Genomic DNA, 16,151 nt, shown 5'->3' with positions numbered 1-16,151 from the left:
TGAGGGTACCGAAACCCAAATGCTGGAGTTTATTTGAGATGAATCCCAATCTTATATTTCACAAGTCCATAGAGTTTGCTGAATATGAACCCTATTTAATGCCTGCATATGGCTTCAGCACATGCCCTTTATTGAACAAAACTTGTGGAACTTATATCGTACACATCAATGAAAAGAAGCATATGAATTTCTGTTGAGAATGGGTTGTTCTCTTGGTGAAGTTCAAGGATGAAGATTTGGTCATTCAGAGTAAATAGCATTTCTCTGTGGAGTGGTATTTTGATTCTATAGGGGCGTGTAGTGATGGAGGAGGAGATCTGCTTGGCTCATAATGGAGCACAAAATAGTTCAAAATGGACTAGAATACAGATTCTACTTGTGAAAAAGTGAAATAAACCTTATAACTTGAAAGGTACTTCTCTTTGCCACTTTGTGAGCTCAGTCTAAACTCAATCTTCTACTCTTTTTATTTCCACAAGTCTTTGGTTAATTTCATTAATGCATGGTGTTTTTCTGATGAAAACATAGCTGAAAATACAGTAGCATTTGTTAATTTTTTTAGCTAGGTGTTATATCAGTATTATAAAACTCCAATTTAATATAACTGCTTGGGCACCTAAACTTTTTAATTCTCAAACTACTTATCCTCCACCAGCATTATACTCTTCAAACTCATGGAAACTGTCACCAACATATCCCTCAACACCTCTCTCTCTGAACCAAAACCTCTCTTCCTCCACCCATCTCCACCACCTCCTCCATGGAAGACCACTCTTCATTACCACCCCCACCACACAAAACTTATAGAATAACAGCCTCTTCAATCTCTTACACCAAACCAACCACCAATAACTACACCATTGTCCCCACCTTCCTCTTCCAACCCTGCACTACAACTCCACCAACCTACATTCTCCGGGACATCTGCCTGACTGCTTATCCATCTCAAGTTCTCGCTATTGTTGGCCCAAGTGGAGCAGGGAAGTCCACCCTTCTCGACATTTTAGCTGCTCGAACCTCGCCTACAAGTGGCTCTCTCCTTCTCAATTCTTCCCCTCTCAACCGTTCTTCATTCAGGAAGCTCTCAGCTTATGTACCTCAACATGATGCATGCTTACCCCAGCTTACTGTTTCTGAAACTTTTGCCTTCGCAGCCAGCCTCCTTGTTCCCAAATCTTCCAAAATTGCCATCATAGTAGCCTCTCTTCTCAGTGAGCTCAGGCTAACTCACCTAGCACATACCAGGCTCGCCCATGGGCTATCTGGCGGTGAGCGTCGACGAGTCTCTATAGGCCTCAGCCTTCTCCATGACCCTGCCGTGTTGCTTCTTGATGAGCCAACATCTGGGCTTGACAGCAATTCGGCTTTCAATGTGATGCAGACCCTGCAGTCGATTGCGCAATCACGCCACCGCACTGTGATCTTGTCCATTCATCAACCTAGTTTCAAGATCCTTTCCACCATTGATAAAGTCCTTTTGCTCTCAAAAGGAACTGTTATCCACCATGGAACTCTTTCTTCACTTGAAACGTTCTTACTCTCCCATGGCTTCACTGTTCCTTCGCAGCTCAATTCCCTTGAATACGCTATGGAAATACTGAGCCAACTCCATGAGCATAAACCCCTTACACCACCATCACTTCCTCCATCACCAGAAATTCCTGAAATTTCTCCTTCTAATCATAGCGGATCAATGATCAGATATAGGAGCTCAAGACTCCATGAAGTACTCGCTTTGTACAACAGGTTTTGGAAGATCGTTTACAGAACCAGACAGCTTCTCCTCGTGAACGCATTGGAAGCTCTTGGTGTGGGCCTTGTTCTAGGAACCATTTACATCAACATTGGATTCGACAAGCAAGGAATGGAGAAGCGATTAGGCCTCTTTGCCTTCACTCTCACCTTCCTCCTCTCTTCAACAACCGAAACTCTCCCAATTTTCATCAATGAAAGGCCAATTCTACTCAGGGAAACTTCAAGTGGGGTGTACAGGCTCTCGTCATATCTCATCGCAAACACATTGGTTTTCTTGCCATACTTGCTGGCCATCGCCATCATTTACTCAGTCTCCGTATACTTCTTAGTGGGTCTCTGTGCTACATGGCAAGCTTTTGCCTACTTTGTTTTGGTGATATGGGTAATAGTCCTCATGGCAAATTCATTTGTTCTCTTCCTGAGTTCGGTAGCTCCAAACTACATCGCCGGAACATCACTAGTCACAATATTTCTGGGCGCTTTCTTTCTCTTCTCCGGCTACTTCATCTCAAAAGACAGCATGCCCAAGTACTGGCTGTTCATGCACTTCTTCTCCATGTACAAATATGCCTTGGATGCCTTCCTCATCAATGAGTACTCATGCCTTGTTTCAAGGTGTTTGTTATGGTACGAAGAGAACAAGACATGTATGGCGACTGGGCGTGATGTGCTGCAGAAGAAAGGGCTCCATGAGAGGCAGAGATGGACCAACATCTACATGTTGATTGGATTCTTTTTCTTCTATCGTGTGCTTTGCTTTCTGGTTTTGATCAGGAGGGTTCGAAGATCAAAGAATTGAAGCCATGGCTAAATCATGTGATTTCTATTTACTCATTGTCTTAAAGTTAAATGTAAGTTTCCATTTTCATTTTGGTGTCAAAACTCAAGCTCATGTGTTGCATTCTGAAGCTTCATTTGGTCTATCATATAATAAATTGAAAATAGCGTGAATAAAGCTAGTTTTGTTCATGGGTTTGCATTGTTTTCACTCTCTACTCTGCCCATCCCACCAATAGACTGGTTTCATTTCTAAACTAACTTTTTTTTAGACAAGTTTATTGGACGTAACAAAAGCCTATGTGTCATCACAACAAAAGCATGGTATAAATACTTATGAATTGTTACTTTCACAGAAACTGTTCAATGAATTTGATTCGAAGACCTACATAATGAAACGTCAAATCCTACCATTGGGCCACATTTGAAAGAGAGCATGGCAAGAAACCCTCAAACCACTCACATGGGTCCTCCAAAACCATTGAAATCATTTTATGAAGGTTGGGAAGGCGAGTTAAGATTGAAGATAATGGAGATGAGAGGCCAACCAGGCTTTTGGATTGACCTGAAGTTCACGGGTCTCTATCCTTTGATCCAAAGGGGTGAAAAATCCAAGGTATCCTAGTCATTTCCATAAGGCATGTCGGATAGCGTAATATTGCTTCATTTGTTTGCTTCCTTCAACCTAATCAGTGCATGGTCACGGGTTTCTCTTCTGTCAACACGTGAACTGGTTGGTGTCATGTCTACTTTCCATTTTTTTTCTTGGAAAAATTCCCAAAACCTTCCATAAAATAATTGTATCACGACTTTCCTTAATCTATACTACCCGATCCTTTAAATTGTTGAATCATTAGAAGAAAAGAGTCCCTACTCTATGAGTATCAACTAGAATCTAATAAACGTCAAAACTCTAATCTTTTTATTGATGTGATATTACCTTGCAAAATCTTATGAATTTTCCCATACAATAGAGCCATGCATGTTCTCACCATTAAGAACCAGTGATCAAACCAGAAATTTATTTGGGGGATCCAAAAAAAAAAAAAAAAATTGTACTTCAGAGGGATCAGAATACTTAAATTTTTTATTGTGGCTTGATCATAGATGCCTCAGCTTCCTTTGGGAAGGGCACAGGATTAAGAATTTAACTAACACCCCATGATTTGGCCTGTTCTGAATAAAATAGGATGCATTTGGCTTCTTCCATGAACAACCATGCATGATCTCCTTTTTACCTTAATTTCTACAATTATCTTAGATGTCGTGCCATAATTTTTCAAAATAATTAGTATTGAGAGTCATCTTGAGAAGCTATCAACACTGTTAATAATTTTAAAGTGATGATTAATAACTTTGAAGATTGTGTGAAAGCTAATAAAGCTTACATTAATGTGAATAAAAGGAGGCAGTAATAAGTTCTTTATTTTTCGGAGTAAAGGTTGCTGGTTGCTCGTCTGGATGAAGAAAGTTCTTAACCCTCTGTTGTTGGTTTTGATCAGCCCATTTATTGAATGGACGAAACCAATTAGTTGAGCCCAGATTTAGATTTTTGAAGCCCAATTTTAAACCCAATGGGCTTTGGGCTTCCTTCACAATGACTTTCCCCCTACTTCAAAACTAGTCAGTCGCCCATTATGTGAGCTGAAAGAAGCCGTTGAAAGTGATTTTGATAAATGCACTTTTGCCCGGATTATAAATTTAAAATTAATTTTTTTAAATAGAGTACAATGAAAAGTATTTTCAAATCTACGGTACTTTTTATCACTTTTGAAAGGTGTCTCTTGAAAAGACACCTTCCATCATTTTTATATCAATAATACACGTTCAAAAAAATTGAATTTACATTGAAGATGTTTTTTTCTCCACAATTCTTATATCAATAACATATGTTAAAAAAATTTAAATTTATATTAAATGTGTTTCTTCAAGAGAGACATTTTCATGATTTTCATATTAGTTGCATAGTAAAGAAATTGAATTTATATTAAAGATGTCTCTTAAAACATATTTTTTATAATTTCACAAAATTAAATTTATAATAAAGGTGTCTCTTGAAAAAACACTTTTAACAATTCTTGTATCAGTCATCCATTGAAATAATTGAATTTATACTAAAAGTGTATTTTTAAAATATATCTTTCATAATTTCATAAACTTAAATTTATATTGAAATGTTTTTCTTCAAAAGACACTTTTAGTATAAATTTAATTTTTTCGATAAGTGACTAATATAAAAATTATGAAAAGTGTTTATTCAAAAGACACATTTAGTATAAATTCAATTTTGTGGAATTGTAGAGGCGTCTTTAATGTAAATTCAAATTTTTTTTATTGTGTGATCGACTGATATAAAAATTATCAAAAATGTCTTTTTAAGAGTCACCTTTAGTATAAATTTGATTTTATGGTATTGTGAAAAAAAATATTTCTTTAGTATAAATTCAATTTTTTTTCTCATGTATGATTAATAAAAAAAATGATGAGAAAATGTCTTTTGAAGAGACACATTTAACATAAATTCAATTTAAAAATATTTTTGTAAATATCATATTTTAAGAATTTTTTTAAAAAGTACCATTTTTTAAGAATTATTTTTAAAATAGCCGTACAAGTTAAAAAAAAAAACCTCTTTTGCCGGTAGCATTTTTAGTAGTAGTACTTTCATTTATATTTTTTTAAAGACAATCACTAGTGTTTAGCTATAAACTAGAAAAAATTATTTTTGAAAATTAATTAAAGTAAATTATTTATAAATAAGTTAATTTTAATTATATTATTATGTACATTATATAATAATTAAAAACAAGAAAAATTATAAATTTATAAATAAAATTTTCAACATTTTTAAATAAAAAAACACTAAATACATTCTCATTTTAATATTATCATATTTTTAAATTCAATATATTATTGTTTAATTTTATAGATTTATCATAAATATATCAATTTCTTTCTTAAAATAACTCAATGAATATATTATTATTTTTGCTATTTTTTTTTAAGTTTTAATTAATTTTCGTTTATAAACATTTTCTTTTATCGATATTTTCCAATACATAACTCAATAAAGTCTATAGACGACTAAAAGGGTAAGGACCAAACAAGTATGGAGACAGACAGCCTATTAATGATCCTGCGAGACCTTCACGTAGCTTCGATCTACTAATGCCAAGATTGACAGGAAGAAAAGAAAAAAAAATTCCCAACCGTTGAACATGAATGATGACATCTATGGGCATAAATAAATGAGATAAAATAAGAATAAGAATCATCTTGTCTTCAATTCCACGATTGGACCAATTTCATTAATGCAACGCGAGATGATCCACCATCGCTCATTGCAGCCTCAGCAGCTTCTTTCATTACCATGATCTGATTCCTAATCGACTTTCCTTCCTCTGATTCCATCAGCTGTCTAGCTCGCTTCTCAATCTCGCTTGCCTTCACAAACCCATCTTCCAACTCTTCCATTGGCAACGCTAGCTTCATCTCCTCAACTAGTATGACCCTATTAAATCTTTGCTCGGCATATAGTGGCCACGCTACCATTGGTACGCCCGCACATAAGGCTTCAAGCAAAGAGTTCCACCCACAGTGAGTTACAAACCCGCCTACTGATTCATGATTCAAAACTGCCACTTGAGGTGCCCATGACTTCACCACTAGGCCCCTCTCCTTGGTTCGATCCAAGAACCCGTCTGGGAGGAGCAAATCCAAATCTGGGTCTGGTGGTGCTAAGAAGCGCTTGCTTTGGTCCTCATTTGGTGGACTGCGGACCACCCACAAGAACCTCTGCCCACTCCTCTCCAACCCAATCGCTATTTCCTTCAACTGTTCTGCTGAGAATACGCCTAGGCTACCAAAACACAGGAACAAGACACTGCGCTTCGGCTGTGAGTCGAGCCATGTCAGACACTCGGGCATGTCACCGCCGAGACGATCATCAGCTGCGATCAATGGTCCAATACAGAAAATCGGTGGGGTTGGACTCTGTGGGTCACAAAGTCCATCCGAGATCGCTTTCAAGGCTCTGGCTTCCAGCACTTCAAATGTGTTCACAATGATTCCAGCTGATTTGGGCAAGTGGAAGGACATGTCTAGGAAGAACTCATAGGCCTTATCTGTTCTGTCAAGTATTGGTTTCGCCATGTCAGAGGCTGGTATCGGCGGTAGACCTGGGATATGAATGTGGGTGTTGAGTTCTTTGAAGCTTTTGGAGGTATTCTGGTGAATAGTGTGCAAATAAGCAAAGCAAGCCAGGCAATTAGCACCGGAGGTGAAGAAATAATAGCATGAGATGCTGAGTTCATTAGCGACGGAAAGAGCAGAAGTGCAGAAGAAGTCGATGATAAGGGCACTGACAGTTGAATTGTTGGAGATGGACACAAGGGCCTGGTGGACGTTATGGTTGTTGAGGTGGAGGAGCTCGAAAGTAAGGGTTTCATGGTTGGGCGAGGAGAAAGAATCGAGAGGGAGAGAGATGGTGGGGAGGTGGTGGAAGGTGATGGAAGGAGTGGAAGAGGAGACGCGGGCGATGTAAGGAGCGGTAGAGCCAGTGTTGTAAGGTGGGGTTACGATGAAGATGATGATGGAGAATGAAGGATGGTGTTTCAATATAAGCTTTCCAAGCTCCACCATTGAGACCAGGTGACCCATCCCTGGCGATGGATACAATACTACTACACTCTCCATTGCTGAGAGGGCCGGAGAGCAGAGGGGGTTGGTTGTGGAAAGGGAATAGTTTGTGGAGATGGTTTGTTTTCAAGGATGCCATATCAACATCTATACGCACATCCGGAAGATAATGAAAAGGACGTAAAGAAGAAATCAAAGGAAGGAAGAAAAATCAGTCATGGCCGCTCAAAATATCAACTTCCCTTTCACAGAGAGAACAAGTATACCCTCCATTCAAATCAGGCAAAAAAGTGACAATAATTTGACAAACAAAATTATGTTAAAGATTAGGGTTTGATGTAACAGAGCTTTGGCACTGCTAAGAGGTTTGAGACAGAATATTTGTAGGAAAGGCATATTCAATGCCATACCCAAAAAGTTGGGTTTTTGATAAATGTACGGACTTTTAAAAAATTATTTTATAAAATACCGTAAATAGGAAAATAATTCCAATTTTACGGACACTTTTTGAATATATAAAACTTTTTGAATATATAAGAGAGAGGTGGAAAAAAAATTATATTTTAACTTTTTTCATACAACCTATTTTCATATCTCTTGAATATGATTTTATATTAAAGATATCCCTTCAAAAGATATCTTTCATAATTTTTAAATTTACAATATACACTTAAAAGAATTGAATTTAAACTAAAAGTATTTCAAGAAACACTTTTTACAATTCTAAAATATTTGATTTATAGTAAAAGATGTCTTTTTGAAAAGACAATTTTTATAATTTCACAAAATCTAATATATACTTAAAATGTGTTTTTTGAAGATATACCTTTCACAATTTCATCAATTTTAAATTATATTACAAGTGTCTCCTAAATTTAATTTTATATAAAAGGTATCTCTTGAAGAGAAATCTTCTACATTTTCAAAAATTGTAATTTATACTATAAGTGTCTCCTAAATTTAATTTTAATAGAAGGTGTCTTTTGAAGGGACACTTTCCACAATTCAAAAAAAATCCAATATATACCAAAGGTGTCTCTACACCTTTCATAATTTCACAAATTTTAATTTATACTACAATTGTCTCTTAATTTTGATTTTATATTGAAGGTAAATACTTTCTACAATTAAAAAAAAAAAAAATGATTTATAGTAAAGGTGTCTCTTAAAAAAACACCTTCTACAATTCCACAAAATCTAATATATACTAAAGGTATTTCTTTAAAAGATACTTTTTATATAAATTAAAATCTAAGAAACACTTATAATATAAAATTAAAATTTGTAAAATTGTTGAATGTGAAAATTAAAAATAAAATTAAAATTTAAGACACCTTTAGTATATATTGGAATTTGTGGAATTATGAAAAAATATTTTTTAAAGAGATACCTTTAATATAAATTCATTTTTTTTTTTTTGAATTGTAGAAGATGTCTCTTTCAATATAAAATCAAATTCAAGAGACACTTGTAGTATAAATTAAAATTTGTGAAATTATGAAATATGTTTATTCAAGAGACACATTTTCAAAAAAATTAGTATACATTGAATTTTATAAAATTGTGGAAAGTGTCTTTTCAAAATATACTTTTAGTATAAATCCAATTTTTTAGAATTCTAAAAAATGTCTCTTAAATAAACACTTTTAGTTTAAATTCAATTTTTCTAAGTGAATATTAGATATTTGAAAATGATGAAAGATGTCTCTTCAAAAAACATATTTTATTTTACGAAAGTGTCGTATATCTATCAATATTTTTCTAATTGCCATTTTTAAAGAATTACTTTTAAAATTGCCGTATAAGTTATTAAAAAAAAACCCCAAAAGTCGAGTAGGAATGGGCCAAACTAGCATAAATGAGCTGTCTCTCTTTTGAGAAAATGGCCCTTTGGTGTGTTGCTAGCTTGTCACCTCTTTGGGGTTCCAACTCTCCTGCAGCTGGGTAGAAACAATGCTACATTAATTACTTCTTAAAGCCTAGACTGGTTTAATTTAGAAATAAATTTTTAAATAGAAATAAATTTTTTATTTTTATTTTTTTTATGAATTTATTCTAAAAACAAGTAATTTTTTAAAAGTTACTTTTGACTGTTTTTCATAATGGGTCTGGAGTAACAATTGAAAATATGGAGAATTTTGAAAAGTTTTTGTATCATATATTAATTTGTAGAATGTGCTTGAAATAGGATATTGTATAGTGTCCACCCAAAGTGAAGAGTTGCTACTTGCAAGTCATAATTTGATTCCGTTAGTTGATTGTGGAAGAAGAGTAGGAATTCACTTTAATATGTTTGGTTACCAAAAAATACTAAGAAAAATATATATATATATATATATATAAAGAAAAATTATTTTCTCATATTTTGTTTTCTTATAAAAAAATATCAAATATAATTAAAATTAATTAAAAATTTATATATTTTAAATTATTTAATCTTTATATTGATGAGTTAAAATAAGTAAAATAAGTTTAAAGTAACAAATAAAAATAATTTATCGATTTTTAATCTATTTTTTATTTTTCTTCATTTTTTCTTTCGTTCTACTTTTTCTTTGTATTTTCTTTTATTTATATTTTTCCTCAAATTTTTCACGAACCGGGTTGTAGATAGGAAAGGGAAAAGAAATAAAATTTGGGTTGGTAAAAACAAAGGGATTAATCACTAGGAGAGAATTACAAGGTCATTCTATGGGATGCAATGCATAATGCATTGAAAAATAGAAATGAACCCCCAAATAAGCTTTGACTTTGAAAATTGGTGATGGGCATGCCACACCGGGCATGCTCCCCTTTAAGTGGTAATCATAGAGTGTATTTGATAAGGATTTTATAAAATATTTATAATATTTTTTATAATTGAAAAATAAAAATTTTTAAATATTAAAAAAAAACTAAAAATACTTTCTAAAATTATTGTCAATAGATACTCTTACCCTAATGGGTACAAACGTTTGTTTTTTCAGGTTTTCTATTTTCCTAATCTTCCATTATCTTGCATTATTAAATTGGCATCCGTTGCCATCTTTACCTTTCAAACCACTAAAAATATTATATTAAATTACCAAACAACCCAAGTGATTTAAATAGGTGATTAAAGGTGATGATTAACACAAAAAATAACTTGGCAATGAGTTAATTACTCTTGTAAAACTAACAATTCTTGAAGCAAATCAATACTTCTATGAAAAATAAGTCAAAAATCTGTTTTTTATATTTGAGTGTTTTCAATAAAATTTTATTCCTAAAAATAATTGATACATATTTTCAACAACTGTTCTCATAAATTATTTTTCAAAAATCATTTTGGAAAATATTCCCAAATAGGTAGGTGTTTGCGGCTGCTCGTGGGATGGGCCGAACATATTCTTGGGTCAGGCCAGACCAGTCAGGCAGGCAGTGCTGGACCCAGTCCATCCTGGAGGCTTTCAGCGACTAAGGCCAGCCAGGCCCACAAACCAAAGTAGATTTAAATATAATTTGGTAAAGTTGTAATTTGTTTTAAATATAATTGTAATTAACAAATTTAATTACAACTGAGTTAAAGTTTTTCAAGTCGGTGGAGCTCGTGTAATTAACTCAACCAACTTGGCTAGTGCAAGCCGAGATGATCCGTCCTCTCTCATGGCCGCCTTGGCACCATCTCTCATGGCTATAACTCGGTCTCTCAACGCTTTTCCTTTGTCGGAATTCATCAACTCGGTCACTCGGTTCTCCAACTCAGTCGCAGTCACAAAATCGTTTTCCAACTGGTTCACCGGCAAAGCGACCTTGAATTCCTCCACCAAGATCACCCTGTTCATCTTTTGCTCTGCATACAGAGGCCATGCCACCATAGGCACTCCAGCACACACAGATTCCAGAATCGAATTCCACCCGCAATGAGTCACAAACCCGCCAACCGAGTCATGACTCAGCACCGCCACCTGTGGTGCCCAAGACTTCACCAGATAACCTCTATCTTTCGTTCTCTCCAAGAACCCTTCTGGCAAGCATGAATCCAAGCTTGGCTGAGGTGTTTCTCCATTGAGCTTCTCCATCCGCACCACCCACAAGAACCTCACTCCACTTCTTTCTAGCCCAGTTGCGATTTCCTTCAACTGCTCCGATGAGAACAACCCCATGCTACCAAAACTCAGAAACACGACGCTTCGACTTGGCTGCATATTGAGCCAGCCCAAGCAGTCATGTTCATCACCGCCACCACCAGCTCGATTCGAATTCAAGACCAATGGCCCGATGCAGAAAATTGGAGGAGTCGGTGCATCTGGAACGCAGAAGCACTCTGATATCGCTTTAATAGCTCTTGGTTCAAGCGATTCAAAAGTGTTTATGATGATTCCAGATGATCTAGCCATCTGATTTCCGGTGTCAATGAAGTATTGATAGACTTCAGTCCTGCGATCAAGCAACGCCAAGGGCATGTCAGAAGCTGCAATGGATGGTGTTCCCGGGACATGGATATGCATGTTGAGATCATCTTTCAAGCTTTTTGTAATGTGTCTATCAATCGTTGGGAGGTAAAGGAACATCGCAAGCCCATTTGCCCCTGAAGTACACAAATAGTATGTTGGGATGTTAAGATTTGCCGAAATTTCGAAAGAGGTATTGCAGAAGAAGTCGATGATGAAGGCTTTAATACTTGAGGTCTGGGACATGGATTCTAGGGTTTGACGGAGATTATTGTTGTTAAGGGTTATAAATTCAAAGAATAGAGCTGGAAAACCGGACGGGTTGGAAAAAGAAACAGTGGGGAGGTGGTAGAAGGAAATGGAAGGGGTGGTGGCAGCAATGGAAGCGATGTATGTGGCAGTGGAGGCGGTGTCAGAAGGTAGGGTGGCAATGAGGATGGTGATGGAAAAGGAAGGGTAGTTAGCGAGCAGGAGTCGGCCAATCTCTACCATGGGAACAAGGTGGCTTAAACCTGAAGAAGGATACAGAACAATGGTGTTCTTCATCATTCAAAATTCTTAGGGTTTAGCTACTCTGTGGCTACTTTCTCCTGCTGGGTCAACTCTGTATGTCTAAGAGCATATCCATATATTGATGCTTTTAATCTGAAGAGAGATAGAGATATCTACCAGTCAACATGTTACAATTCCGTGGGAGGGCTGATAGACCCGGGTAATCAGGACTTTCAGTTGCTGGAAACGAACCGCTCAGACACTGCTTCTGGTTCTCCCGAGAGACACTGCCACAAATTATTCTTGGCTTCCAGACAGTAAAGATAATGCACATGGGTTGTTGTAATTGACAATTTGAATTCAATATAATAACCAACGTTGCATGATGATCTCAACCTACCCTTATGTTAGTTGAGTGATAAAGTTAGAGCTTTACCAAATTGTGGTTTCTGGCTTTTGGAGGTATGAATGCATGGTAAGCTTACAAGCAGATTGCATAGACATGTCTTAGGGTCATGGTTGTTAGGAAAATGCTAAAGTAACATGGTAATGCGTATATACCAAACAAACTTCAAACCCATGAATATATATGATATGATCTAGACGGTTAAAAAATAGTACAAATTAATGAAACTAAGGTATAATGATAAATACAAACAAATGAGATGAGAGTATAAACAACGAAACCTAAAAATGTATATGTGGCACCATTTGATTGGTGATGTTTATTTGATGGATATAGAAAAAAATACACTTCTATATTGGAACAAAACCTTGGTTGTTAAAGTGTTCTTATACCAATCATGTAAAACCATACTTTAAAAACATGGTTTAAACCCCGTTAATTTAAACACAAAATATCTCACTAATCATACGTTTAAAGATCCTAGAACCCAAGAAGAAAAATTGGCTGATTGAAATTATCATTTGTTTATAGAGTACATTGTTTCACCCTTTTGAAATGTTTTCTCCGTTTAATATAGGAAAAATATGTTTTCATAGTCTTATTTTAAAATATATGTAAAATGAGATCTCATTTTTTCATATTTGGATTCACACTATGCAATTAAAAAAAATTGTTATTTGATGCATTTTTAAGTCAAAAGTAATATTTGAGTATTATGAACCTTTTAATGATATATATAAGGACTATTTTCTACTTGAAAGTCCATAAATTTTATTATTTTTTCAACTATTCTTATTTTCTATTTTATTTCAAACTTTCAAATAAAAACACATATATATATTCTCCTTAATTAAAGTAGCTCGGCCTAGCAATTGGATAGTTGAGCCTGCAATAACCAATAGTACTTAATGCCAACACTACTACAAAAAATGTAATTTATGACGCTTTTTTTCTTGACGCTTATATAAAGTGCCATTATTTATTCTCAAAAATGGGTATTAATGACGCTTGCATTATCTTGGCGCTTTAATGGGAGAAATAATGACGTTTTTAAATAATGACGCTTTTTTAAGTGTCATTGTACAATGAATTTCAAATAATGACGCTTTTTTAAGTGTCATTGTAGGAGAACCTCAACCTTGGCGCTTTTAGAAGCGTCATTGTATAATGCATTTCAAATAATGACGCTTTTTTAAGTGCCATTGTAGGAGAACCTCAACCTTGGCGCTTTTAAAAGCGTCATTTTCTGTTCATTTTATAATTACTCACATTTTTCAATTAAAAAAAAAGAGATAAATGTAATATAAAGGTTTTTCCATACCCGATGCCCACACTCAAGTTTCATTACCAAATCTGTCTCTAATTGAACCAGCAAGCTCCAACCAATTTCGATTGAGAAAATGAAGTTCTTACTCCAAATCAAGAAGATAGCATTCATGGATGTTCCACCGATTTGACTATTTGGGTGCTGGATTGAGAGAAAGGAAATGAATGGAGATATGAGAGAAAGCTAGGGTTTTTTTAGATTCGTAGGTTGGGAGAGGCAAGAGGCAGCAAAGGCAGGTGCCTTCGGTTGAAGAGGTAAGCAAGGAGGAAAGGTCGAAGAACCAGAGGAACAGAGGAAAGAAAAGAAGGGAGAAGAAAAAACCCAGAAGAGAGAGTTGTCTGGTACGAGCCCATATGTTCTCGTTTTCCCATTGATTCACATTCTTCACTATTGATTTCTGGGATTTGAGTGTGAATGCTTGTAAATTTGTTGTGGTTTTTTTTTATTATCAATTATTTTCTTGGTTTGCATTTTCGATAAAAAGATACTATACCTCTGTTTTTAGGCTCAGTTGTGTCTCTCCTCTGTTTTTGTTCTCTGGTTCTTATGTTCTCTGGAAGATTTGGAAATGGTTCTGGTGTTGTTCCATTTGTGTACAATGGTTCATGCCGAAATGAGCTTGCTTTCCATGGAGTTGTAGGTACTGCCTATAACTTGTTTGATGAAATGTCATTTCGAGATATGGGCTCTTGGAATGCATAGAAAGTTTTTCAACAATTTTTATTAAGGGATGTAGTGCCATGGAACTCAATAACTACTGCCTATGAGCAGAATCATACGGCTTTCAAATTAAATAAAAAAAATTTCTTCAGGGGGCGCTGCCCCCTTCAACCCCCGCGAGCTGACCGGGCAGCTCGACCCCCGACATCCCGAGCGAAGTGCAACATTTACTACTAATTTAAGCTTCACAATCTGACATAGGCTTCATTGCTTATGTTACAAAAGATGTTATTCAACTTCATTTTTAAATGGGTTACACAACATGTTATCTAATTAATAATAACGTCATGTTTGGTTCATCTATTCAATAAACTAATTGAGATTTGACACCCCACTTATGACCATAAACTAGAATGGTCACCCCCAACATAAGTAGAACACATGTCAAGGTGCGGCTTAGCTCTACTTTAGCCTTACTTGGGAAATCTACCCAAGTCTAAGCCTAAAAACAAAATGAAAAAAATATCATGATATTATATTAATACAAATTATATGTATCTATATTGATTATCTAATTAATCAAGACTCTAAAAAATGAGTAACTTTGATAAATCATTTTGGGGGTTGGAGATGAACCAATTTTAACATGAACTTTATGTAGTGGGTCTTTAATGGATTTAGCAAAGTTTGTGAACTTAGGTCTAAAATGTGATGCTTACAAACAATATTTTCCTATTCTCACCATTTCAATTGATATGAATAATTTATAATACATAACTAGATGTAATATTTTAATAAGTATTTATGTTTTAGTTTTAATCAACTATGCATGCATGAAACCTTAGAATTCCCATTCAAGTATCATTGTGAGACAGAAGTTTCTCTTATTACATACTAAGACAATAAGTTGTCAAAATGTGAAATGTGGGTATATTTAAGCCAGTTTCAAGTTGACAATTACTAAATTTGTCTTCCATGTGATAAAATCTTTTCTCTGCAAATGATGTTTGAATTGTCCAGCTGGACAGTATAGGAAAACATGATATCTATGAAGTTAATTGCTTGTTCTTAATTCAATTTTGAGAAAATTTGGTAGTCTTTCTTCTTGTTCTCTAGGTGCATATTTGGACAAGGTCACATATTGTGCCTTATCCATTTTGTGTACTTGGAGAACTATAGGGAAATGCTGCCGAAATTTCTTTAAAATGAATTTAAGTATATTGCCAATTGACACATAGGGATTATGTATTCCTATATGGGATAGGAACCACCACCTAATTAAGGATGTTAGAGATGTTAGAATGCCTAAATCATGTATAAATCACTTGCTTCTATTCATTCGAATCTTAGTTCCATTCGTTAATTGTTTTAGTTCATGGTATCATTGTCTCATGTGGTTATGTGTTTTAAAATTTTCAAACTTGGTGTATTCAATAATATAAGAGAAGACTAAAAGTTAGATCTTGCTTTTCATTCCTATTCATGAATAAAGCAAACATCATGAATGAACTAAGATCCATTTTTTATGCCAATATTGAATAACCTAATATACTAATTATGTTTCTTGTCATATTGCTTATTGTTAGATGACTTGCACATTGTCCTTTTTTGGATTGGTCTAAGTTTAGTGACAATGTGGGAAATTTTAATTTGGTAGATTATATATTTTAAGCCTATTAATAGG

General features: G+C 34.8%; 3 protein-coding genes across 3 annotated transcripts; 1 reads left to right on the top strand and 2 right to left on the bottom strand.

Moving 5' to 3' along the window:
* The first annotated feature begins 280 nt into the window (after nucleotides 1-280).
* Nucleotides 281-3,385, top strand: LOC100245835 (ABC transporter G family member 4). The gene is made up of 2 exons (XM_002276730.5): nucleotides 281-2,606; nucleotides 2,889-3,385. Exon 1 carries the CDS (start codon nucleotides 761-763, stop codon nucleotides 2,552-2,554), a length of 1,794 nt encoding a protein of 597 aa, XP_002276766.1. The 5' UTR covers nucleotides 281-760; the 3' UTR covers nucleotides 2,555-2,606; nucleotides 2,889-3,385.
* A 2,195-nt stretch (nucleotides 3,386-5,580) lies between these two features.
* LOC100250976 (UDP-glycosyltransferase 88A1) lies at nucleotides 5,581-7,301 on the bottom strand. Its single transcript, XM_002276679.5, has one exon. The coding sequence runs from the start codon at nucleotides 7,225-7,227 to the stop codon at nucleotides 5,815-5,817; it is 1,413 nt and encodes a 470-aa protein (XP_002276715.1). The 5' UTR covers nucleotides 7,228-7,301; the 3' UTR covers nucleotides 5,581-5,814.
* A 3,345-nt stretch (nucleotides 7,302-10,646) lies between these two features.
* On the bottom strand, nucleotides 10,647-12,558 carry LOC100247310 (anthocyanidin 5,3-O-glucosyltransferase). Its single transcript, XM_003634043.4, has one exon. It carries the CDS (start codon nucleotides 12,129-12,131, stop codon nucleotides 10,722-10,724), a length of 1,410 nt encoding a protein of 469 aa, XP_003634091.1. The 5' UTR covers nucleotides 12,132-12,558; the 3' UTR covers nucleotides 10,647-10,721.
* Between the last annotated feature and the right edge of the window lie 3,593 nt (nucleotides 12,559-16,151).

Source organism: Vitis vinifera, chromosome 16 (genome assembly GCF_030704535.1).
Source record: "Vitis vinifera cultivar Pinot Noir 40024 chromosome 16, ASM3070453v1".
Lineage (NCBI taxonomy): Eukaryota > Viridiplantae > Streptophyta > Magnoliopsida > Vitales > Vitaceae > Vitis > Vitis vinifera.
Note: the sequence above shows the minus strand (reverse complement) of the source record. Positions and strands in the feature narration are given on the sequence as shown.

What these genes read in the sequence shown, in the direction of transcription:
- LOC100245835 (XM_002276730.5), top strand. Translation starts at nt 761, where the DNA reads ATGGAAGACCACTCTTCATTACCACCCCCACCACACAAAACTTATAGA.
- LOC100250976 (XM_002276679.5), bottom strand. Translation starts at nt 7,227, where the DNA reads ATGGAGAGTGTAGTAGTATTGTATCCATCGCCAGGGATGGGTCACCTG.
- LOC100247310 (XM_003634043.4), bottom strand. Translation starts at nt 12,131, where the DNA reads ATGATGAAGAACACCATTGTTCTGTATCCTTCTTCAGGTTTAAGCCAC.